Source organism: Silurus meridionalis, chromosome 3 (genome assembly GCF_014805685.1).
Source record: "Silurus meridionalis isolate SWU-2019-XX chromosome 3, ASM1480568v1, whole genome shotgun sequence".
Classification (NCBI taxonomy): Eukaryota; Metazoa; Chordata; class Actinopteri; order Siluriformes; family Siluridae; genus Silurus; species Silurus meridionalis.
The window spans coordinates 17,931,731-17,959,235 of NC_060886.1; the positions used below are offsets into that span (position 1 = coordinate 17,931,731).

The 27,505-nt window shown below is 36.0% G+C and overlaps 1 protein-coding gene across 2 annotated transcripts in view; it reads left to right on the plus strand.

The window, feature by feature from the left end:
* kalrna (kalirin RhoGEF kinase a) overlaps positions 1–27,505 on the plus strand; it is a 154,869-nt gene that overhangs the window by 112,564 nt on the left and 14,800 nt on the right. The window contains exons 28-44 of one of the 2 annotated variants that reach the window (XM_046844539.1): positions 842–934; positions 1,249–1,360; positions 1,530–1,720; positions 2,063–2,164; positions 2,336–2,478; positions 2,610–2,712; positions 11,082–11,328; positions 20,902–21,167; positions 23,865–24,002; positions 25,679–25,774; positions 25,994–26,109; positions 26,185–26,251; positions 26,513–26,616; positions 26,763–26,832; positions 26,932–27,018; positions 27,116–27,208; positions 27,297–27,347. In XM_046844539.1, coding sequence (XP_046700495.1) covers positions 842–934; positions 1,249–1,360; positions 1,530–1,720; positions 2,063–2,164; positions 2,336–2,478; positions 2,610–2,712; positions 11,082–11,328; positions 20,902–21,167; positions 23,865–24,002; positions 25,679–25,774; positions 25,994–26,109; positions 26,185–26,251; positions 26,513–26,616; positions 26,763–26,832; positions 26,932–27,018; positions 27,116–27,208; positions 27,297–27,347 — 2,079 coding nt within the window. The remainder of the gene's footprint in view (positions 1–841; positions 935–1,248; positions 1,361–1,529; positions 1,721–2,062; positions 2,165–2,335; positions 2,479–2,609; positions 2,713–11,081; positions 11,329–20,901; positions 21,168–23,864; positions 24,003–25,678; positions 25,775–25,993; positions 26,110–26,184; positions 26,252–26,512; positions 26,617–26,762; positions 26,833–26,931; positions 27,019–27,115; positions 27,209–27,296; positions 27,348–27,505) is intronic. The other variant, XM_046844540.1, reaches the window with a different exon arrangement.

Consider the following 27,505-nt stretch of genomic DNA (forward strand, 5'->3'; position numbering starts at 1 on the left):
ATTACAAACAGTATGTACACAGACACAATGAATGACATCACACAGATGCAGGCCAAAATAACAAACATAACTCTGTACCATCATGTACAAAAATGCCGCAAATACGAGATGATGCGCTGCCATACCTTTCTACTTTGTTGGGACACAGAGATACAATTGAAGAAAAATGCAAAGAAATATTTTAATATGCAGATTTGGAATATGTAGAACCTATATGAACAGTATTTAAGGGGTCTGGCTTGGTCTCATGGTCAATATAAAGCTTTGGGATGTCTAGCAAGAGGTTTAACATAAATCTCAGAACACAGTGGAATTTAGCATGAAGGAGCTGCATATACATTAGAGGGGGCCTTAAATGCCACCACAGAGATGGCGTTGCACAACTTGCTGACCGTCAGTAGATAATGGAGCAGGATCCCGGGAGTAAGATATCAGCACAAGACAAACCTCTCACTCTGAATCTAGACACAGGAAAAAAGATCCCAGACCAGTCCTGAGAACACAAAGCAAAACAACTCTATATTTTATCACCTTATTTTTTTTAGTTAGATTGAGTTATCTAAATATGAGACCTGTTGTAGACACACACACACACACACACACACACACACACACACACACACACACACACACACACACACACACACCAACACCATAGTTTAGCTAACTGACATGTTTTCAACAAGTACTCAATTTTAGCCAGTGGGAGGCACCGAACACTGAATTGCAGGATGCCACAATATTAATCATAAAGCAAACACTGAGCAAAGACAGACCTTAATGAGTTCTGTGTGCTGTACTTGAGCTTGCTGTTATAATCTACTGATTATCCGCTGTGCAGGAAATCCAGCAGAGGCATGGCCTGGCAAACTCCATCTCCTCTTACCTTATCAAGCCTGTACAGAGGATCACCAAGTACCAGCTTCTCCTCAAGGTGCTGTGTGTGTGTGTGTGTGTGTGTGTGTGTGTGTGTGTGTGTGTGTGTGTGTGTATAAAAAAAGTGGTCAAAATTATGTTAAACAGTATAATACGTTTTTTCTTCTTTTTATCTTTATGCTGTTCCATCATGTGCAGAAATGTTTATCATATGTATAATGTATGTAATTTGATATTCTCCCTTTTGTAGCTGACTTTTATATAAAAATACCACTTTGTATTTATGTATCGCAAACGTCAGTGCTGCATATCTGAACTGGTTTGTGTATATTAAATCAGCATGTAAATGGTTTTATCTATTTGTCCTCCCAGGAGCTGTTGAGCTGTTGTGAAGAAGGTAAAGGTGAGATTAAGGATGGGCTGGAGGTGATGCTGGCTGTACCGAAGAGAGCCAATGATGCCATGCACCTCAGCATGCTAGAGGGTATGTATTTATTTCACATTATAAAGTAAAAGCACAGAGAGTACATATATACTTACAATACCAGCAAAACCCCCTGTTATTGTATTCAAATTTTTCTGGTAAACTAGATAACTGTTTTCCAACCTTTTGAGGCTTCAGCCATGACGATCGCTCTTTGTTCTGGCTGTAGGTTTTGATGAGAACTTGGATGTGCAGGGAGAGCTGATCCTGCAGGACACATTCCAGGTGTGGGACCCCAAATCCCTGATACGGAAAGGACGAGACCGTCACCTCTTCCTCTTTGAGATCTCTCTTGTCTTCAGCAAAGAGATCAAAGATTCAGCTGGCCGCACTAAATACGTCTACAAAAGCAAACTACTGGTAAACCAGGATGTCAGATTTTTTTTTCATTAGGCATATTCGTGTAATGCTGTGAAAATATAACTCTTCAGTGTTTCGTTATGAGCTGGTTTCTTTTTCAGGTCTTGCCAGTGGCCATGCAGCTTTTGCAAAAATAGAAACAGTTGTGCTAATAACTCCTTTCTCTGAAGCATTGAAAAAACAGGCACTAGGCAGTGTATAATTTTGCTTAAGGGTGTTGCAGTAGGTGTGGCTCTTTGCATTGTTTTGGAACATTTATTAAAAGAACATGTGCATTCATAATTTCTTGGTTTGTGGTATATTTACAGAAAAGTATTTTTTTCCTTGTGGTTTTTTTTAAAGACATCAGAGCTGGGGGTGACGGAGCACATAGAGGGTGACCCCTGTAAATTTGCACTATGGGCAGGACGGACACCTTCATCTGACAACAAGACAGTTCTTAAGGTGCCATTTAGGAGATATGCATAAATATTACTAATCAATGATATTACAAAAAAAAATAAACATATGACTCTAGTTCATTATGTGCATTTATTAAACAATATCACTTGAGATCCTTATGTGTATTGATTTTATAAAAGCAGCATGAGTCGAAATAACAGCTATATTCAACAGGCGTCCAGCATTGAAGTAAAGCAGGAGTGGATAAAGAACATACGGGAAGTCATTCAAGAGAGGATCATTCACCTGAAGGGGGCACTAAAGGAGCCTATACCAATACCCAAAACACCTGCCAAGCCTCGCAATCACAGCAAGAGGTTAGACTTTCGGTTGTGTCCATTCAAACATCTGAGCATTGTTTTAAAACCATTTACACTACAGCTGGCATAGCTATTCATATGGCAAGGACTGTTATAAAACATTGATTTGTTTGTGTGTGTCTATGCAGAGAAATTGGAGAGGATGCTGATAGCCAGGGAGATGGCAGCAGTCAGCCGGACACCATCTCTATTGCCTCTCGAACATCTCAGAACACAGCAGACAGTGACAAGGTAGAAACTCAGAACATTTTTGTGCTCACTTTGTCTCATAGAGTCTACAGTCAAATCAGTTGCACAGCATGAGGAACTGTGAGATGTTCATTCTGCAAGTGAGAGGAAATTAAAGCTAAATTATTTTAAGACATTGAATCATTTTTAGAGAAAATTTGGTGACCACACCCCCTAAAAGGGCAATGTGACTTTTGATTGACAGGTGGATTTGAAACAGGGTTTCCTGCCCTTTTCTTAAGACTTGAGCAGGGGTGGTATTATGGCTAAGTAAGAATGGAAGCCATGATGGCACTTTGTATTTAGAGTGCCATATAATAATATTGAAACATGAAAAGTCTGTTTAGGTTGTGTATTAGTTTGTGTCGTGCCCCAAGAAATTATGAGAGACCCAGTGAAATCAAAGTAAGAGCTTTTACACTGTATCTTTTTAAAGGCCATTGTTAGTTTAAGCATGATATTAGTATTACTTACAGGAGGAGAGAGAGAAAGAGTGAGTGAGTGAGTGAGTGAGTGAGTGAGTGAGTGAGTGAGTGAGTGAGTGAGTGAGTGAGTGAGTGAGTGTGTGTGTGTGTGTGTGTGTGTGTGTGTGTGTGTGTGTGTGTGTGTGTGTGTGTTTAGTGTCTCTGTGAGATGACTGTCAAGCTAAGCTGGAACCATGTTGAGAGCATGTTGAGTGTGTGTGAGTGTCCTCATGCTGTCGTTTTTCTGTTGCACTGCTTTGTTGGTGAAATGTCAGCACATCGTATTTGGCGGAGGTAAATAAGCCCACATGCATTTCTTTCACACTTGACAACAGCAGCAAACACTTGCACACTTGCCATGTGGGAGTATTATTTTCCCCAGCTGTGTCCTCCAGACGAGTCTGTGGGCAGGTTTGGTCTTTTCTGCCCTGTTGTTCTTTGTGTGCGGATTCTGCTAAAATTGTGTTTTCTTTCTACTCAAAACTCGAGTGCAGTTTAGCAAATAGAGACTAATGCATCTGTGCACTCATTTAATATCATGAGCTGGCTTTAGATTCGGATCTCAGTTACTTCAGAGACACTTTGCGATATAGTCGTGACTAGTGATGGATAGAAAGGCGGGAAACAGCAGCCTCTTGTTGCATCTTATATAAGTTAATACAGTACATCTTTAAAATATAAACACAATTTAGGTTTGTGTACCGAAAACAGGACAGAGGTTTTCTGGCAATAGTAAATTTGTTGAATTACTCTTGATAAATGTATTTATTTATTTATTTGTCTATTATTATTTTTATTTGGAGCCCTGCATTGTCGATTGTTCACTGGTAATGCTTCCTCTGCTTGGTTTTATAAACAGTTATTTTCTTGGTTCTTTGTGGATTTTCAAAACCACTCAAAAGCCCAACCTTCATCTATATCCCTACATGTCTCAAATCTTTGGTCTTGGTTTTGTCGAGGTAAACACACTCCAAGCTCCAGACATGGGCTGTTTTTTTTTTTTGCTGTCTTTAAATCTTGTGGTCCAACAAGCAGACAAAGACGCCCAGTCAGGCTCCATAGCACACATGAGACGTTTTCATTCTATGGTTTTCCACTTACCATTAATTTGGGCTATGGTTCCATTGAGGAAATGAACAGGCACAGACCCAGTACTGCTCAGACAAGATCTTGATTTTTTTCTTTCAAATCTGCTGATATGTCCTGAATTGTGAAAGATTATACAGTTATGAACCAGGAATTATGCTGATGATTACATGGAATGTATGAGAGTTTTACAGTAAAGCATCAACCTGCACAAGTAGCAAATAATGTGTAAACAAGAAACACCTTTTATTCTGTAATTTTTTTAACCATACAGTACTTACCATCTGTGATTGTATTCCTGTAAAGTATTCATATTTGAATCCTACAATGAATAGTACCCTATACTCCATTTCATGCATATATGCCAGGTTTACCTATGTGTCAATCCAAAGAGAAGATGGAATCAATGATCTGTAGAAATTTTGGCACACAGTTCCAGGGTTTAGAGTTTGAGCCTGAGCCCAGGTTTATGTCTTCATGGACATTCATAGCCACCTCCCATACTGGTAGGTGGATTTGCTACTCAGAAAGTGTGAATGTTAACTGTGAATGGGTGTAGGTGTGCGTATCATGCATTGTGAAGGACTGGCATCTTGTCCAGGGTATAAATCATTAGCTCAGTATGCTGCTCATTTCCAATTGTTTTGGTTGTCTTATAAACCTAATTGTCCGAACTAATGTAATGCATTACCATATGGAAAGTTAGCTAAGTGCCTTAATGCAGACTAAGGGAAAGATATGAATTAAAAAAAGATTTAAATATTTCTATTGACAAATGTTGGTCACACATTGTTCAATTGTCTCAGGATATAGTTCCTGACCAGAATGAAGCAGTTACTGAAGAGTAAATGAACTCTAAGTGCAGTCCAACCACCTGCATTACTTGGCAGAAGAATCAAACATAAACTGATAACTAGGTTTATCGTCTAAGGCAAGGTTTCGAATGAGAAAATGTGTCTGGTCAAAGCGTGGTTGTTATTGTGTTTATAAAATACAATAGTCATTTCTTCAGCTTTACATCTAAATCAGTTAATGTTTAGGTTATGATTAGGTTTAATCTGAAAAAATCTGTACAAATCATTGAGTGCAGAGACAATAAAGCTTTTCTTCTCTCACACCACTGTATCCTCACGCCACAAGATCATGTGCATGCTTGCATTAGAGCACAGCTGCTTTAAAGAGACACACACTCCTATTGCAAAGAGCACAGGAGGTTATAACCAGGGAGAGCACGTGTACACACACACACACACACACACACACACGCACACACACGCACACGGTGTATATGTAGATCAGATTTACACATACCCAGTAGTGACGGCTTTCATTTTCACAATATTGGCTTGGAAGCCTGTTGGTCCCAGCCAATCAGATTCTGTCACACACCTCAGCTGAGAGAGAGAGAGAGAGAGAGAGAGAGAGAGAGAGATTGAGATTGTTGAGAGTTTTATGAGGGACAGGGAGGCACAAGATAAAGAAGAACTCTTAGGTGGATAGCAGGAACGAAAGCGCTTAGAAACACAGAGAAGCACCATGCCAAAGTGGATGAGCTTTAAGCTTTTTAAAGAGAGCAGTCGTGTAAGTACTCCTCTTTATGGTTTTGTTTTGTGCTGTCATAATAAGCCACATTGGATGCAATAAACCTACTGGGAGTGTTTAATTGTTTAGTAGGCCGTTCTGTGTCACTGACAAGCTGTCAGAGTTTATATGAATTCAGGTGGTCAATTAAAGGAGGTCAGTGATGTTCCATATGATTGTGCTGAATGTAGTGAGTTTGGTCTTGCTGAAACTATAAATCCAATAGATACGGGGAGATAACGTTAAGACTTTGGTATTGTTACTTTTCTCTTAAGCTTATAACAAAACAGATTTTTTGTGAAAAACTGGCAAATTTGTTTTATTGCGAAATAATCCAGCTCTCGTATTTATTGCTCACCAACATCTGTCTGTCAGATGTTTTTTGTGTGAAATGTATGCTGACTGCATGTAGATTTTGTGTGCAGGAAACTATTAGCTATTAGAATGTGCGATGAACGTGATAAGTCAGATCCGTTTGCTCTTAAGAATGCATTAGAAAACTGAACTAAGTCTCTTGAATACAGTTGAATACGGTTCATTTTAAATCTTACATGTGCGCAAGTTTGTCTTCCGTGTAGAGTTATTTTTCAAATCTCATGAGGGATACATGATCTGAGGTATGTTTTCACTGGCATGAATTTGCAACTACAAATTAGGTCATAGTGAGGGCAGAAGCACTCCTATTCATGTGTTAGTGTTGTGTTGTTTTCTTCCCCCAGGAATATAAAATCAGCAGTCAGGTCGAACATACTTTGGTGTTTTGTGCAACTTTAAGTTCAATTCTGCAGTTTGTATTGATTTTTTTTAAGTAATGATACATGTTGTAATGCAATACATGTTGTATTGATTTAATTAAGTCATGATATGAACTTTCTTGACTTGTTGTAAGAGTCTTTAGGACCCAAAGTGATCAAACAGAGCTGTCACCTGAACATGTTTACATTGTGTTATTGGGCAGTTTTGCTTTAGTTGACTTTCTTCTAAAATATTCTACAAACCATTGATCTGTGTGTAAACATATACGGCATAAAGGAAAGGTTTGGCTGAAAAAAATATATTCTTTAAAATATATATTTTAATTATATAATAATATTAAGTCAACTTTACATAAGAAAATCTTAACAGTTTCAGTGCTTCAGTCCTTTTTTACTGAAGCACTAAAACTGTTAAGATTTTCTTATGTAAAGTTGACTCAGTTAGATTTGCACTAGAATAATAAGGTTGCTGATGAATAAAGGAGGGTTCATGCCATTCATTTTCCATTGAGCAAAATCCCAAACCACAGTTACTATAAATAAGGGATTAAATAAATTCTGTACAAATATAATTGTAATTTCTCACTATGTGAAATATTGCTATCTACAGAAATAAAGGATTAATATGCTATCCTAATGTGTGTGAGACTAGCTATCTTGAAGCCAGAATTACTTCCGGAGCATTCCCTGTAGTATGATGTCCTGCTGCACATCATCAGATTATAATGATTCATTTAATATGATGTGTACATATAAAATTACTTTTTATTCTTATTCAGAGCCAAATGAGTGTCCAGGTGACAAAATATGAATCCATTTAGCTTTTCTCTTATTTGGCAAGTGATTTCCAGTATGCCACCTCACATGAACTGTTTGGCTGAAAACCTCACTGACTAAACCTTTAGATTAAAAAGTTCAAATTAAAAAATGTGAATTGGTACAGTGTGGCAAGATAGCTAGGTTTTAGAGCTTATAGACAACCTAAGGAAAAATAATTTTTAACATTTATTATTAACTTGTTCATATCATGTTTAAAACATTAAATAGGTTAGTTGTCTGCCAATATTTTGTCTGTGAGATGTTGGATTCCATCCTTTAATTTCCCCCACATTGATTAACTGTGACTCTTGGTTTATTTATTTATTTTTATCAGTAAAGGTAGCTGCAATTTAAACATAAATATTGTAGCTCTAGCAAAAATCACACATAGAGGGAGACGGATAGAAAGAGCAAAAACTATTTCATAGCCTCTATTTTCCATCACAAAGAACCTCTATTCCATGAACTTCACAAACCCTGTGTTACCTGACGCGTGTCCTTTCCGAGGTGGGATTTTCTACGTCTGACACTGAAAATCACCTAGCAACATCACCTTCCTCCCCCTCATCATGGGGACCTGATACTTTAACATACAGATGGTTGCTGAGAGAGAAGGAATAATCAAAAAAAGACTCAGTATTGAGTGAGTTTACTTTGTGCTGTTAAAACAGGCTACCTATCTCACCTTTTACAAGCTACCCCTATTGTGAAAGGACTTTCTACTGCTGTGAGATAATAAGAGTCACCACCTGACATAGGCCTATAATGAAACATTAGTTCTGTACTCCAGCATATAACTATGGTATTATCACAGCATGATTAACGTTGTCTGCATGGTGTTTTGTTTGGTAACCTTGTACTTGGCCTGGCCAGATAGACAAAACTTCAACCCATCCATTAAAACAGATATGAATGGCTATAAGTATATCTACTAATGTAATCCCAGATAAATAATTTCATATTTATATATTTATTAATCTTGAGCAAACACATATACAGTACAACCTTGTCACAGTTTGAAAAGGACTACCTCTAGTTCAGGTGTTTTTGTCTAATCCTGTGATTTTGTGGCAGTGTGGATCAGGAAATTGAAAACCTTCTGTTACAGGTTCCTTTTGATATACATATATATATATATATATATATATATATATATATATATATATATATATATATATATATATATATATATATATATGAGAGAGAGAGAGAGAGAGACTGAGAGAGAGAGAGAGAGAGAGAGAGAGAGAGAGAGAGAGAGAGAGAGAGAGACTGAGAGACTAAGAGACTGAGAGACTGTAATTAGGTTTTAGAGTGAAGCATTACATGTACGCTATATGCACTTTCCTGTACAAAAGTTATAAATTGTAAATGATTGATGGTACCAACCAAGTGACAATGTAAGTTCAAATTTAGTATTATTTTTTTCTGGTAGTAAAGGAAAGATGATATTAATGAATAATAAACAATAATGAAATTGTGATTTCATCTTATCTTGGCAATGATGAACACAATTTACACTGATGTCCTGTCACACTCATTTGTTTGGACTGGGAAAGTTCCATCTCCCCTAATGGATTTATGCTTTCAGATGCCTCTATACTCTGTCTGTTTCATTGAGGTTTAAGCTTACTCTCTAGGTTGCTTTTATAACAGCAGCTCAATGTCTCATTTTATTTTAATTGTCTTATTTATTTTGGACAGGATACTGCAGCATTAACTGTAGACAGGGTCATTGTAAACATTGGGCTGTTAAATTTTTAAAAAGCATGATTCAATTTCTACTTCCTGAGAAACAGATTGTATGTTACTTTAGCAGAGGCATATGCTGCCTCAATGATGTTTCATCCTGTAGTACCTAGTCGTGTTGTACGTTCTGACTCTTGCTGGACTTGTATATGGCGGCGGTGATGTCGGTCATAAAATGCCATAAAACAATCAGTTTGACACACCCTAGATTTATCTACATTGTGTCTTATTTGTTCTCTGTCTGATTATCACTCTGATTTAACAGTCACTGTGGGTCAACCTTGGCGAAAAACAACTGCTAGTAGATGCACTTAAGTATTCAACCTTTAGTCATTTGCATTGCGCTGACATTGCCTTGTTTTGCAAAACATACTGTAAGAATTTTTTCAATAGTCTCTTATCTTTCTCCATAGATCAGCTAAGTCTAATTCAGTGTCATGAGGAGTTGGACACCTGATGTCTCTTTCTTCTGTTTGTAGGTGCTTGGATACATATATGTTACTGTACTTCTCTGTTCTAATGGTGGAAAAGCACACAGCACTGTCATGAAGAAAAGAATACAGCAGGAATCATTTCTTTTTTTTTCTGGCTACATTACTGTTTTTCAGCAAATATTTTGGAAAGTGTTGCATTTCATGAAATGTGTTTAACCAAAAACCTCTACATTCATGTAGATGATTTGAATGAAACCCTGCTGTTGACATTTAATAAGAACTCATTTGAAAATCACTAAACCCAAACTGGCTCCAGCTATCTAGTGCAAATACAGTACATGGGTTTGGGAATCACTGAGAGCTAAAGCTAAATAATGTGGTAAGTATTCTTTGTGTTCATTGACTCATTTTCACACAAACTCAAACCAAATTCAACTGCATCAACCAAATTCTATTTTTTTAACGTCACCCCTAAGAAGTTCAGTCAGTTTTTCTCAATTTACTTGTCCATGCCTGATAGCTGGAAAATTTTCCAAACAAGATCTACATAAAGGAAATTGCAGAATGAAAGACGATTGAATTTAACTGAGATAGAGAAAAACTGACTGAACTTCTTAGGGGTGACGTTAAAAAAAATTGAATTTGGTTGATGCAGTTGAATTTGGTTTGAGTTTGTGTGAAAATGAGTCAATGAACACAAAGAATACTTACAAGAGCACATAATTTAGCTTTAGCTCTCAGTGATTTCCAAACCTATGTACTGTATTTGCACTAGATAGCTGGAGCCAGTTTGGGTTTAGTGATTATTAAATGAGTTCTTATTAAATGCCTATAGTAAGGTTTTATTCAAATAATCTACATGAATGCAGAGGTTTTTGGTGTTCCCTTTTATCTGTCTTATTGTGTTGCTTGTGCATCATCATTTTTGCTTTAGGCAGCAAATGCTGTGGGGTCCTGCTATATCCAGATCATGAGGGATGATTTATCTCATGATTTCTTCCTCACTTATGCATATTTTATTCAAACCCCCACCCCCAACCCGCCGTTGATAGGAGTGGTGCTCTGTTTTTCGCTTTTAAAATGTGATAGTACTAATAACTGATTGTCAAACTCAGACACAATCGCTCAAACAAAAAGAGTTGACTGTTGTGAGATTCTCTAGAATAAAATGAAAGATTTTTTGTGTTTGACTCATTTTTACAGGGAAGAGCTATACTCAGATAATACTGCCACTTAGTAACTATAGATTGAAGAAACACTGATTTGGGTTTATAAAGATCGCTTAGGAATACGGGCTCTGCAGGTTTCAGTGTACGTGCACTTTTTCAGCATTTAAAATGCAATGCAATCTAAAATGATTTGGTATATGACCCAGTGTTTGTGTGTGATACATAAGAGGTATCACCACTTAAAGGCAGGGACGTAATTATTCTCTCTCTCTTAAATTCTTTCTTTTATTATTCTCTCTCTGTGTCTGTCTGCAGCTCTCGGGTGGGTGTGAGTTGACGGTGGTGCTGCAGGACTTTGTGGCGAGCTGTGTGTCTGAGCTCAGCGTGCAGACGGGCCAGACAGTGGAGATGCTGGAGAGACCCAGTGAGCGGCCTGGCTGGTGTTTGGTGCGCACCACGGATAAGAGCCCACCTCAAGAGGGTCTGGTGCCCAGCAATGCACTCTGTATCTCCCACTCCCGCAGCAGTGTCGAGATGGACTGCTTCTTCCCTTCAGGCAAAGGTAAGTGTATGAGTGATGAAGCATTTCTTCTTATGTCTCTCAGAAAGGTTAGACCGAAGCAAGAAGATACTGTGGTTTATATATATTAAAAAAGTCTAGCGTTGTTTGCCTAAATAATGAAAAACTCTTTGATTAAAATGATTTATAGAACATTTATAGAACATGTCCTCTAGAGGGCGACAGCAGACATTAACTCGTTATAGCTGAAAGAGCACATGATCTGCACTTCTGCATTAGGATATATCTCTTAAAATCACACACTGAACAGAAAGATCTAAAAAGCCTCGAAGCTCATTTGTTTGTGTATTGTAATTTCACCTCATACATCAAAAACTAGGGCTGTCAATTGATTAAAATATTTAATCGCGAATAATCACGATTGTCGTTTACATGATTAATCACACATTTTATCTGTACTAAATGTACCCTAAATGACTACTTTTTAAGTGTTTAATACTCCAATTAACATGGCCATGAGCAAATATGGATGCTTTATGCAAATGTAGGTTTATTAGTGAAACCATAGTCAACATAGGGCATAAAGACAAAATATTTGTTAATATTTTAAATTACGTAAATCATCAGGACACTAGACGGAACGGACTAGACGGACTAGTTTCCACACAGACGGATTTAATTGCCGGATGTGTGCATCATGGTGGATTTTTGAGACTTCTAAAAGTCTCAAAAAGATCCTTAAAAAAATGTTAAGTAATTTAAAAACTATTTTTTATTTAATTAATTAATTATTTATTATAATTTTTTATACCTGAGTAAAGAAAGGACGTCTTGTATAAATGTGTGTTGCGTTGAAGGTTTTAATTTTGCCTCTTTTATATTTATATATTTATATTTTTAATAAAATGACAAACAGAATAATGATAATAATAAAATGCAGCATTAATAAAATTAGTGGCATTAAATTTAAAAAACATATCTAAATTTTTTTTATATTTTTGATGGGATATATAACTAACAATTATAAATAGCAACATAAAAAAAAAATTTTTTTACTCTAATCTTTAACATGTTTTTAAAAAAATCTCATTTGCTTAAATTATGCAATAATATATTAATAAGATTCTTAAAAACTGAGCATTCAGGGAGACAAAGTTATACAGAACAATTAAAAAAAAAAAAAAGCTTCAGATATTATGAGTCATTTCACCTTTATAAATACTCGGGTAGGTAAGTGGTATTGTTTGTACAAGGTCTATATGTAGATAGACGTAAATAAATTGCAATGCTTCCATGTGACAGCGGCATTATGACGGAATCGTTTTAGCAGGTGTGGTATGTCCCAGTGTTTCAGTTTCAAAGGGTACATTCTCAGCAAAACGTTCTTTAAGAGTACTCTATTTCCCAGTGGCTTAATAGCATTAGTGTGTTGTGGTCAGGAATAGGTATGAGCTTCTGTATAATGAAGTCAAATCAAGGTGTGTTGATCATTTTGACGAGACCTGTTGCAGCGCACCCACATCCGTGTAGTTGAGTAGATCTAGCACTGTTGAGCAGTAGTAGCACCGTGTCCTTTACCCGAACTAGATATTATACTTAATAAGTAATGGTGATTTACAAGTTTGCAGACCAGCTCTGCTTTTAATTTACGTCTACAGCGGATACAGTAATAGAGAGCAAGTATGTTGCTTTTGTATTTTTACAATTACCAATAGAAAAATTAAAGGGGTGGGGTTTTAAACATCAGTACACATGTCCCTATATATGAGGTGCTTGCTGAACTGTCCCTGAAGGTTTCCTGCCCCTGTGTGTCACTGTTTTGGTTTGCTTGGATGTGGACAGACAAAGTGGTGTTTTTTATTTGATCATTTTTGACACTAATTTACACTACAAACTGAAGAAAAATGTAAAAAGTGCTTTTAGGGCAGGTTTCCTTCAAATTTGGTTTTGTTAAGTTAGAGTTTGAAATAAGAGAAATCCAGACACTTTCCATTAAAAACTCTTTATTATGATGTACCTGAATGCATCATCTGTTGGGTAAAACAAGTCTTTATAACGACAAACGATGATTCTCTTTGCTTGCTGTGAGTTTATGTCACACAACTTCCTCTTTCATAGCTGCCCTCTTTGTAAGATAAGTATCACTAATGTAATCAATGAGTCTTTTGTTTTCTTATGAAGTGTAGCCTTGCAGCAGTTTTTTAACTCCTTGTAAAGTGAAAAATAAATAAGTAAATAAATAAATAAATAAATAAATAAATTCCCTCCTGGTGTATCATTGTGTTTTCATCCGACTGCAGTTATGAGAATCATTATTTAAATCAAATGTTTTTTTACGAAGTAAATATACCCATGTTTATCGGAATAATCTTATTTGCTTAACCAGCTTCCGTTTTATATTTGGAAGACTGTTATCTTTCTAAAGCCAAATGCAAATTACACTCGTGATTAATCTTGATCCAGAATGGAAATTATTGCAGTGCTCCTTAATACACTTCATTGCAGTGGCAACTCATAGTGCATCATGCACTACTGTCCAAATAAATCCATGTAAAATGCATGCATCACTTCTCTAACCTTATTATCATTATTATATGTTATGTAGGTTCTGGGCAGTTAAGGGCAATTTTACCCGTGTGTGTGTGCGCTCACGCGCGTGTGTGTGCGTGCGTGCATGTGAGTGATTTTGACTGTATAATATGGGTGTATGCTCTTATCTAGGCCAGTGTGGTTATTGCAGAACTAACTGGACTCTATAGAAGGAGGAAAATTAACCCATGGTCTCTGTGCAAACCTCCTAAAATGCAAATATTTAACAGACAAAACATCACAATTGGAGTCACAGTAGAGTTGGATTTGAATTGAAGCATGTCTCCTAGTATCAAAAGTAAGCAAGCAAGTAAACTAATAAATAAATAACATTAGGAATGTTATTTGCTTTTTTTATGCCATTTGCAAATAACAGCCATTTGTGAACTTGATCCATTTTTCTACCTTTTAAAGATGTGCATTGTTTAAATGTAAATGATTTGCCATTTTGAGTAGAACTTTAATAATACACTCTTTAGACCAGGTATTACTAAGTACAGAGACACAATATCAGGTTATGAAAACATCAATTAAATATGTTTTTTAACAACGATATAATAATTACTGTACATAATGTGCTGTGATAAAAGTGTTGCATGTATGGAGTTACACTAGAAAATAAAAAACAGCAATGTGAACAAAATATGGTTCTTTAACTTTGCAGTTCATATGTATTTAGTGATACTGTTCAGACTTGTAAATAGAATTGCTGTGAATTGTCCAGCTGTTTCAGATGTCTGCAACTTTTGTGTATGAGTAACAAGTCTACTAGAACATTCCCACAGACAGGAAATTTATGTTAACTTGATAAACCTGATTTTATCAAGAGTCCCCACCCTTTGGATGTAATGTACATTTCATTGCATTGTGAAACACATTTTAAGCCTCTTTTATATATATAAAAGAGCAGAAAGCAGCATGTGCTGTCAAGTGTAAAAACTTTTGGCTATGAGAAAGCAGACCGAACACAGACACATGCCTGATCTGCTGACCCGTGATCCCAGAGAACGGCTCGCTACTAACTGAGAGTTGTTCTTTAGATCGCCACTGAGTAGAGCCTTTGTCACAGGCAGGAATGTAACTTGACTCTCTGTCTCTATAATCTAGTATGTGTGGATAGGAAGCTGCAAGAGAAAGAGAGAGAGAGAAAGAGAATGAGAGTGCAAGTGTGGGTTTGACTGCATGTGGCCCCACCTCTTTCTCCTCCCTGCTCTGGAAGGGTGCAGAACATACTTGGAGCAGTGACATAGTGATTACAGTATCCACACAACACTTAGTGGAAATCTCGTTTCTTACTCTCTGTCTGCATTCTGCTGAGCCATGAGATCTTGAGGAAGAATGAAGAGTGGGAGACACGTTTGCTCCTGTTGTAGTTGGATTATAGCAAGGTGCTGCTGCTGTAGTGTGTCAGGTGGGTAATGTAGGCTTCGTAACTTTTATAGATGGATGAGTTCAGGGGTGAGGTGCAGGCTTAAAAGTGTGATTGGCAACTTTGGTTTAACTTTGCAGATAAAAAGAAGAAAACCCATAACCGTGTCAACTGGTGTTTAAGTACAGATTCAAATGATCATTAAAAAAAATTATTTGTGGTACATATGAATCTGTCTGTTAGAGATAAAGGCTTTGTAGATAAGATTATATTATAGTTATAATCATGAAGCACTATACCTCTTGCCAGAATGCTTGATATCTACAACCTTTTCATGGATATTATGCGTTCTTTCGCAGTATGTATTTTCTATGATGGACAAATGTCTGTTGTTCATTATCACCTTGTGCTTTTGTTACAGAAAGACAGCCTTTAATTAAAAAGACTCAAATAGCCACCTGATTTCCTATTAGGTGCTAATTTTAAGGTTTGGTACAAGTACACGTATTAGCTCCTTAATACGCAAGTTAGTGGAAACATCCCATAAAGTTAGCAATACATGGTCATGTGAGGGTGTGTGTGTGTGTGTGTGTGTGTGTGTGTGTATGTGTGTATGTGTGTGTGTGTGTGTGTGTGTGTGTGTGTGTGTGTGTGTGTGTTGATGTCAGTACCCCTGTGCTTTGCTCTAAAGTGGGCTAAAGTGCTCTCTCATTACCTATTAACTCAGGAAGCCGCTCTCTGCATTGAGATAGTAGGCTTGACTCCACAATAACAGTTTCCTCTTAAATGTCCCAGTACTGTTTTCAGGTACAGTGGCTCAGGACAGCAGTGAAATAAAATCAAATAAAATTCATCCAAAAAATGCTTTAGTTAAAGATAAGATTTCAGCAGGTGAGATTTGCTTGTGTTCATTAAATATTGTTTATTTTGTGGTCGGTTTTGTAGGTGTGTTAAGTCAAGAAATTCACCTGATAGATTAAACGTTAGTGATGAAATGTTGATTCTGTGACATTCGTTAACACGCGCATTATTCCAAATCCCTCTGTACTTAAAAACACAGATTAAATCATCAATCATAGGAACTCTATTGGATAGGGGTCTTATATGTATGGGTGTGGATAGATAGATAGATTGATGTAGTATTTTTGTTTGTTTGTTTGGCTCTCATTCTTTCCTTCCTCTCTCTCTCTCTCTCTCTCTCTCTCTCTCTCTCTCTCTCTCTCTCTCTCTCTCTCTCTCTTCTTTTTTTATATGTAACTATTCTGATGATTTTGTCTATTTTTTCCTCATCTCTTTCTCATACATTGTCAATTTCTATTACTTTTCCTCTTTCTTTCTTCATATTTCCCATGAATCACAGAGCAGTGTCTCTGTAACTAGTTTAATCAGGACATTCTTGTATTATGTTGTCTGGAATGTTGTAATGCAAGTATCAGTTTTTGTTTTGATACTACCGGTATGTCGAAATTGCATACATTTTTTTATTTTTTTTGTATGAACCATGTCGCACTGGAGACTGTCATGTTTACAAATATGTGACATGCATACTAAATGTAACAGAATTTCATTGAATAGACTCAACAGCATGAAAGACTGATAATACAGGACATCTGGTGCTCTTATTCTGGTGAAAAAGACACTTCACTCTTCCTTTATTACAGGAAGTCCTTGGAGAGATAGCTGTGTGTCAGTGACCACTAGTAGACTAATGCAAAAAAAAAAAATTTGAGTAGATACTGGAGGTTAGAAAGAACCTTGTTTTTTTTATTTGTGTGTGTATGTATGTGTGTATATATATATATATATAGATAGATAGATAGATAGATAGATAGATAGATATTTTTATATGAATATAGAAGATATTTCTCTTAAAAAAGAGCTTTAATAAAAGAGTCACATGTGTACAGTTTGCTCTGCTGTTTCTTTTCACAGACTATCTAGTTAGTTATTGAGTTAGTTATTTTTAGCATTTGAGAATGTGACTAAATGTATCTCTCTATGTGCAGTGTCCTTGACATTGAGCCATTTGGTGCCAAATCACTGAAGCCTGTGCTGCTTGTCTAAGGCCTTGCTTTAGAAAATTGAAGATATACTTTTACTGGTTGAAAAGATAGCTTCAGATTCACTCATCCCACTGTTCCTATGCTGGTCTTAAAATGCTTCTCACAAGCTGTTGCTGTGTAACAAGTGCTACTAAGCAAAAAGTATTCATGGCATTTTTATCACTTTGCTATCTGGTGGCTGAAATGTGCAGGTGTTAACAAGAAAACTTGTGAAAGAAAGAAAAGAAAAAGGCATTTGGGGGTCATCTTAATATGACCTTCAAGAACAACGGGACAAGTAAAGCTTTTAGTCATACAAAGCAAATAATATTATTTATATATTATTAATATATTGTACTGTTTTTAAAATTCTTATAAACCTCTCATTTGTAGGTATTATTTGTTGTATTCATTTACAACACATATTTGTGGTTAATTACATTGTATTAAAATAATAGTCTTGTGTATTATTATTATTATTATTAATATTATTATTATTATTATTATTATTATTATTGCACAGTACCTTCAATGAATGAGAAATCTTACAACCATAAATAGTGCATTTGTGAATAGTATTGAACTTGTGCACTTCCAGCTGGAAGTAATTACCTTTTGTTTTATGTTGAAAGCTCTGCACATAGTCCTTGTGGGATTAGTAACTATACAATAGAGCTTATTACTCTGATGTCTAAGTGTTCCACTTCTCCAGGTCATTTCACAGGTCAGTTTTCTTCACTTTAGATACTAAAACTGATTTTCTGGTCGACTTCTCATGCTGAATGAAAGGACTTCATTACAAAATTCAAAATCCTGATCCTTCATCATCATACTAGAACTTCACAGTTCATGCTGTTACATTTAATTGGGAAAGCCTTGCATTACATTTGCATTTAGAGTATTTTGCATTTGTCCTTATCTAGAAAGACTTACAATCTTGAAAAGATCAGAAAACAGAACAAAAGTCAGAAATCTGAGCAGATTTATGCTCAGCACTGAGCTAGCACTTCCCACTTGATACAGTGGCATCATAACATGTACGAAATGTTGTAAAACATTTTATTCTGGTTTAAAGGTGTGTTTTCACAGTGCTTTTATGATAAATCCATGGTAAAGCCTGTGGTTGTTTTTCTATGTTTTTTTCCCCCTACTATTTCATTGTTAATTAGACTCTTAATCAGTTTGTAGTTACATTTAAAGGAGCAAAACAAATTAGACTTTTATCACTTACACCATGAACAGGCATTCTTTTACCCACTGCTATATTTTAATAAGGCTTGTCATGCTACAGAGAAACCTGTATGTGCAGTCTTATGTCACAAACATAAGAGGTTTCTGTGAATGGAATTGTTATAAAAAAAAAAAAAATCATGATCATGTGATTTGGATTCAGCTGACTGACTCAAAACATGATAGTTAGAGAATTCAGCTGCACTGTGGTCAGAGGTGGGAAGTAATACTTCGTTACTGTACTTGAGTAGATTTTTTTCTGGTGTAGGTACTTTATTTCACTATTTATTTTTCAGACAACTTTTTACTTTCACTCATTAAATTTTTGACACAAATATCTGTACTTTTTTACTTCTTACATTTTCAAAACAGGCTCGTTACTTTAGTTTTAATCTATTTGGGGACATGATCAATATTATTGATGTTCAATGTTCAATATTATTGATGTTCATTGATTGATCAATGATATATATTATTCTTGTTGCGTGCCATTTTTTCGCCCATCAACCTATTTCCTGTCATTGCGCTGCTTTTTCAATCGACCACTGGTGTATCTTTTCTTGACTCTCACACACCACAGATGTTAGGCTAGTTTACAAAGCTAACAACAAGCAAGACAGAAGGCAACAAGAAGTTTGGGGATAACCTGGATGAGACAGAGGGAGTCAGTGATGTAAACATGACTAAAAACAGACACATTCCTGATCACCTGATCATCATCTTCTCAACCCCTGCTTGTGTTCTATATGGTTCATATGATTCAGCCTAAACATTCATAAGATAAGATTTTAAATTATTTTGTATTAATATATTAATATGATGTGAGGATCAGTTACCAGTGTGACACTAAAACAGGTAGTAGTAATGGCTACTTTTACCTTAATTACAAAACAGGGCCCATATTTCTTTACTTTAACATGATTAAAAAAGTATAGTCAGTACTTCAACCTTTTACCAGAGTCTTTTAAAACACGAGTATCTGTACTTCTATTTAAATGAAGGATGTGTGTACTTTTACCACCTCTGACTGTGGTAGAATGTCAATCAAACTCAGATCAGTTTTAGTGGTTTCTAATACATTTTCTTTGTTATTTTAATGAATTATTTATATGCCTTAGTTTAGGCATTGGTTGTCAGGGGGTTGCTGTTGTGTAATTTCTACAAATTATTGTCCGAAACCTCTTCTGTGTTTGTTTATGTTGTAAAGTATGATGACTACTTTTCAGAATCAATCTTCCATTTACTACACTTTCAAGAACATGTGCTGTCGCCAGAATGCTTGTGTGTCAACATGGGTTCCGTTTTCAATTGTTTGACCATGAGGGCCTCTCGGGTTCACTATAGCCCTTGGCTATAATAAAAACTAAATCTTGTTAAAGAAAGAAAGCAGGAGTTGAAGTCAGCTGAGTTTCTTAGAGGAGAGAACCTTCCTTCAACATTAAAGATATATTTCCTGCCAAGCTGCTGGCACAGTGAAGAGACTATATTGTATGTACTGCTGTAGACTTGCATCATTTAGCTGCATAACATCAATGCAATACCATCCTCTCCTTAACATTTCCTTTTTCTTCTTGTCATATAGGGTTTTAATAAAAATGTATTAAATTAAAATTGAAATTAAAATTAAAAATCTGCAAAATTGTCTGCCAATAGAATAAGAAATAAAATATGATCTTATATGTTGTAATATTGTATATGAATCTGGGCTACATAAGAGCACAGAAAGAGAACAGCTAAAACATCTCATATCTTTATTAGAGAAAAGTGACTTACATATTTATTCAATTTTACAACATGCTTGGTGCTGGATATTGTGGGGTAATCCTACATAGTGTAGCTTAGATCAATTGCAGTGCATTACTGCTGATAGAAGACTGAGTGTATTCGATAAACGTATTGACTCTGTCCTGCCACTGTGTGGATTGCACTTGTTGCCTCATTTGATTGCATGGAATAAAGTTCAGTGTGGGTGTGCAGAATTACAGTAACGTTACATCAGGGTGTATGTGGTGCCTGGCTTACTAGAATGATCGTGTTCACACCTTAGGAAATCATAAATAACAAATGAGTGTGAAAAACTATACTTACATTTTTGAACATTTCTGTGTTCAAAGACTGCTTTAATCTTTAATAATGAGCCTTATCCTGTAGGCTTTTCAACAATACACAGTTGTATTATCAGTGCCTTTGTTGTATTATCATGAATTGCATCATGCTGCAGGCAGAAATGGTAAATAAATGTTAGACTTTTTATGTATCAATTAAATATTAATATGTATCTCTCTGGCTTGCATTTATTAAATGGTTTATAATGACTTCTATGTAATATATTTCATGTGCTGGCTCAGGATTATTTATGTATTCAAATATATTAATGTCCTGTAGAAAACTACACAGTCAGTGGTCCAGATGGGAAGACCGACTCGGTGGCGGCGCTGCAGCCCCAGGCTTCGCTTGCTTCAATCCACAGCAACTCCCCATTACCTAAGCGCCCTGGAAACACCCTGAAGAAATGGCTCACAAGCCCTGTACGTCGCCTCAGCCATGGCAGCAACATCAAAAAGCTGCCCAGCAAGCAGAAGCAGAAGAGAGATGGCCGCAAGAGCATTGACCTGGGACCACCCGAAATGCAGGATGACAGTCTGGAGGAGGTAATTATGCTGCTTCTGTCAGTTACATTAAGGTTGCTAATGTACATTAAGCACCACTGTGGCATAAATACAGTGAGAAGGTGGCAAATAAAACAAAGTAAGTAATTTAATTAAGTTTAAGGGCAAAAGCTTGTCTGACTACAGTACAATATTTATAACATACAAAGATTAGCTTTGCTTAATTTGGACCAAAAGCATTTCTGTCAGTTGGCCTAAAAAACATGCACTATGTGGTTAGTGGTTTATGGAAATATAACCACAGAATGCATGCTTGTTATACATCTCATTTCCCATTTTGTCCCGCTTTTGCAGTTATAATAACCTCCACTCTCTTGCGAAGAGTGGCAATGACTATATTTTACTCTTTCAGCTAGATTTTACAGTGGGGCTGAGGGGGGAGTTGTCATTCTGCCATAAATGGCGTAAGTGAAGTCAAAAAGACCTGATGTTCAGTAGGTGCTGCTGTTCATCCCAAATGTGTCAGTGCTCTGTGAAGGACACTCATGTTCTTGTACTTGATTTTTTACACACTGTGTCTTCATGGAGCTCACTTTATGCACCGTAGTTAGGCCCAGTGAAGTGAAATACGAATGCAACAGCGTGCAGTGACATTCTGAAGTAAAATAAAATCAAATACACTTTATTGTCCCCAAAGGGAAAATAAGAACGACTTGTGATGGTCAGGTGGCCATGTGTGTTTGTTTACATTATGTATTTTGTGGTTTGTTAACACAACAGTATGGGTGTGGGTACTGTAAATTTCTTCAACTTCTTCAAAGTTCCTTTAAAATCAATTGAAGGAATTGTTTCATTTATAGTGGGTAAAGAGAATTATATATACATGTATATAATATATAATAATAATAATAATATAATTCTCTTTACCCATAAACTATCATGCATAACATAGTATTCAAAAGGAGCATGTGGCGTTGGTGAAACCCATTATTTTTATGTCAGTACATTTTGAAGCTGCTACTTTTCATTCACCATGTCATTTCATTTTTACACAAACAGAGTTTTATACAGAAAACTGCCCCCTTTGTTCTCTGTCCTATGTAAGTGTGTTAGTGGGAGTCTGGGATGACTGGAGCAGCAGTAGTTCTGGTGCAGAGGATTGAGGAGGAGCTGATAGGGCAATGTGAATTCGCCTGAATCTTTATGCCTGTGTGATGTGCACAAAGAGTCTCTGTAGGCAGGGCAGGAGCTGTGGACCCCAACACAATGACCCACATTAACCCTGACCTGCCTCCCGATACCGATTGTGTAAGAGCAGAATCAGTGGAGCAATGCACAGTGTGGAAGATCTCTGTATGAAGATAAACAGCTAAATATTTTCAGCAAAAGTATGAAAAAATAGAAACAACAATAACCAAACCTCAATACTAACAACAAAAACTGAAACCAGAACAAGACTAGACATCTAAACATTCTAAACATAGAAGCAGCAAAGCATGCAATACTCATATACTGTCCACAAAACAGTGGGAAAAACCAGGGTTGTTTTTATTCATCCTATGAATGATTGATCTTTGGACAGAAGCAATTTTCAGCACCTGTTCCATAGTCAAAACTACAGAGATAGACAGACATGGTTGATTGTGCTAGTAAATTGGGAGCAATAAAACAAATATATATTAATATCTATGAAAAGCTTGACAAACTATTAAGGTTGTGCAGTGCATTATATCTCATTATGTCTCATCAACATACTGTAAGAATGATGTAAATTAAACTATTACATACTGTTCATGAGTGCAGGGGGATAAAATATTGATATTTGTTATATATTTTGTGCATTTTTAAATACTTTCAAGCAATTGATTAATATTTAAAACTTTCATATAGATAAATATCAATTTTTTTTATAGTAAATGTATTATTTAGGGTTGCAGAAATGTCTTTGTGAGAATTTTAATATTTGATCTGTGTATCCTATTACCCAACCTTAACCTGGAGACATACAAGTAACTGTATGCTTAAAAATCATTAATCATTAAAGAGTTAATGTTGTGTGTTCTCTAAATGAAAAACATAATCAACTCAATCTGCCTACTTCAGTGGCAATTTAAAGAAAAATTTAATAATAGCGTAAGTCCCTCTAATTCCATGTTACACCCACAGTTGCATACCATAGGCCCCGGTTCAGTCACTGCTGATGAAGTGTTACAGATGTGTCTGCAATATGTATCTCCCAAAATAGAGGAAAAATCTAGGGAGTATTTTACTCTGTGTAATTACTGGGCATGCCTGTTGCTCATAGCAGAAATTCAGATGTAATGATGCTTATACAGCTCATTCAATTTGTGATACTGTGACATCTGTTTAAAAATAAAAAAGTCCAATTTTATATCTTATATATCTTTATATCTTTGTGCGTTTTAATTTAAAACAATGCTAGAGGAAATAAGTATTTCTTCTTAGGCATTGTAGAAATGTTTGGACAGGTACTTTCTGTCCATTTTGGGCAGTTTATTGTTGTAATACCAAGCTGGTCAGCTGCATAAGTTGTCCACACTATGTATGAAATCTATCTTCAGCTCTCAAACTGAATTCCTCAGCATGTGATTGTGGGTCATTAGGAATGTGCACTGATTTACTGTAACCTTAATAGTTGCAGGTTCATTTAGTTAAAGAAGCTGGTTGCAGCCATTTGCCATATGCTGTTTTAGCATTTTACACATTCTTGTCTTGCAGAGGATAAGGAAAGATGGAACGCTCTCGAAGTCATCAGGAATGCAGAGTGGAGGAGAGGAGGAACCAGAGGATGACTCTCATACTCCACTCCCTCCACCCATGGAGATTATCAAAGACCCCTCCACTCAGGAGGAGAAGGTACACATTTACACAAGTATCTGTGGTCTAGGTTTATGTTATGGAGTGGATCAGAGCTAAAGAGTAGCATCCAGCATATATTATAGGCTATAGATGATATGGACTTATAAGCTTATATAGTACTTTTTATTTATTTATTTATTTATTTATTTATTTATTTATTTATTTATTTATTTATTTATTTATTTATTCATATCACTCGTTAATAGTAAATCTTACAAGCTCAACGTCCTGTATACACATACACAAACAGCAAAATGTCTTCTCAGTGACACAGATTTAGTGTAAATGTAGCACGTTATTTGCGATCTGACTTTCTATGAACACACATCCAGACAAACACAATGTTTTTTGTGAATCTGTGTAATGTTGAATACATTAAGATCACTCCCAAGCTTATACTCCCTTAACTACCAAGACTGTCTAAGCCCATTCAGATTAATGTATTACTGCACATAGTTGTGAAATCTTAGTACAAACTTGGAGTTCTGGTCTGCCCTGGTGGAGAAGGTTTTGTACGAGAAATCATTTTCCTCTTCTCTCATTGTTTGTGTACAAACAGAAACTGATACTGGTATTGTGCAGTGTTAATCTGCCACTGTTTATATATTGTGAGCAATGCCCGGAACAAAATGCACGATAACAGTGACATAAAGACTCACAAACTGCTCTGTTTCCTTTCCTTCTACTTCCTGAGTGTGCTTCTTTCAGGTCCTTTTGGGAAAAGGGGTCTTCATGACTTGTATAGTATTATAATGTTCTATCTGGGTGAAAAGCCATCATGAGATATCAGACATCAAAAGATAGAAGAGAGAACAAGTTTTAGGCAAACTATATTCAAATCAAGTTATATATTTATACACACATAGTATATATATATATATATATATATATATATATATATATATATATATATATATATATATATATTACACACACACACACACACACACACACAGGATATTTATACTTTTCCCAGTGAAGATATAAAAAAATGTATTTACAAATATTAAACAAAATACATTTCTGTTCAGCCACACAAACACTTCTTACATGACTGCCAGCTGACATTCAGTGCATAGTTACTGCAGAAAAATCTGCTTATGAAGCATTTTGCAATTAGCCAGCAGCTACTTTATTACCTTTATTTAATAACGGCTGCACTAATGTGTCAGAGCATTTACATTATAAAAGCAGTAATTACAGTAAAGCTGTACTGTATCTGTTTTATACTTACTTTTTATTAACCTCTGGGTACATATATATAAAATACCCACAGTCAAAAGTTTATTCTCAACCATTGTTCCATATTGAGGCTTTAAGTAAATAGAATATGTATAAAATAACACATTCACTGTTCATCCTGGATGATCATTTGTTGGCAAAATAAATTCTTATCAAAATCAAGTTTACTTATGAGCATAGAAATTAAATGTAAAACTTTTTTTTTTTTTTTAACCAAAAACTTAAAACAATAAATACTGTAGTTTGGAGAATAAAATATCCCCCAAGTCAGCATTTTGACCCGAATCCCTAAAAGACCCTAATAATGATGAGGTCAGGACATGGTTACTAACATCCTTTTCTCTTTATGTACTTTTTCTCTTCTTTCCTTTTATCTCCCTTACTGCTTCCTCACTAATGCACCTTTCTGCTGGTTTGCTGGTGATTTGCAGTCCTCTGCATTGCTCGCTTCGCGTCAGGGTTCCACAGAGGTCCCGAGTGCAGCAGAGCTAGTCAGTGCTATAGAGAAACTGGTCAAAACTAAAATGGTAAGTCTGTGGTGTGTGTAGGCATTTGACAAATTCATTAACATTTTTTGATCTTCATTTTTTCTTTGTTTTTTAATGCTTTTTTCACCACCCTTTTTTTTACCCTACTGATGCATTTAATTTCAGCCTGGTTCTCCACAACAGTCAGTCGTTTTTCTGTCCTCATGCTTTCAGGTGGTTAATGTTAATATGGTGTTCATATATTTTCTGATGTTGTAGACAATCGATGGTAGCACATACACCGGTTTCAGCCCTGTGACCCCAGTGGAGCAGAGCCCAGTCCAGCCCAGGAATCCCGAGCTTGAGCAGAAGGCCAAAGCACTACGTGGACGCATGTGAGTCATGCTTTTCTTTCTACTCTTTACCAAGTAAAAGCTATGCACCATAACATATATTCCTTGATGTTTTAGGTTTGTCCTCAACGAGTTGATACAGACAGAGAAGGATTATGTCAAAGACTTGGGAATCATAGTGGAGGTGAGAAAACATTACCGACAGATTAAAACAGTTCATAAAGAAATACTTCAATATTATAAAAGACGGTTGTTTTATGCATGCATGAAATAAGACTATGACTACCAAATAGATTCTTAGATTCTTCAGTTATTCAACAATAGGAGACTTGTTCTGACCTGTATATAAAACTTTAAAGATGAATTAGCTATTGCACTTTAAAAAAAAGCAATGAAGCATGCTGAGGTTTGATGCCAAAAAAATAATAGGCCATTTTGTTTACAGGGTTTCATGAAGAAAATAGAAGAAAAGGGAGTCCCTGAAGACATGAAAGGAAAAGACAAAATTGTTTTTGGAAATATTCACCAAATCTATGACTGGCACAGAGAGTGAGTGTGTCTGCTTCTTGTTCTCTCCTCTTCATCTGTTCGGTTGTCTCTTTTATAATTTTAGTACAATATACACTGTGCAATTGTATTATTACTATAGTAATATATATTATATTGCTACTAGTTACATTTTTTGTTTTTCACAGCTTCTTTGTGGGAGAACTGGAAAAATGTCTTGATGATCATGAAAAACTGCCAGAGCTCTTCATCAAACATGTATGTGAGGCAGACAGAGCACATTCTAATGAGCTTAATGTGTTTTTTGTTTTTATCCTTTGCCTGGGGATGTGAGTCTGACTTTGCATTTGTACACAGGAGCGAAGGCTGCATATGTATGTTGTTTACTGCCAGAACAAACCCAAGTCCGAATTCATCGTGGCCGAATACGACTCGTACTTTGAGGTACACTGCATTTCTCTGTTGTTTGCTAATAGCTGTAGCATATTGTAAAAACGTGCCTATTACAAATGTAGCATTTCTTATTGTTTTTTACCCTCAGGCGGTTCAGCAAGAAGTGAACTCTAGACTGAGCATCAGTGATTTTCTCATCAAACCTATTCAGCGTATTACAAAATATCAACTTTTGTTAAAGGTAAACAATTATAGATATTGACGGTTCATCATTGTAAGTGTTTGATACTAATTCAGACTCCTTATATACTGTATTTATATAATTTTAGGATTTTCTGAAATTCAGTAGCAAGGCAGGGTTGGACTGTCAAGATATTGAGGTAAGAATGATGTTTAATGCCATTTATACGACTGTGACATTGAATTCTTGAATCTAATGGGTTTATTGGCTGAGGCATTATGAATTCTCTGTAATTGCAGCTCTGACAGTAGATGACTGCTGTAATTCAAAATACAAAATGCACAGGTTCATAGTAAC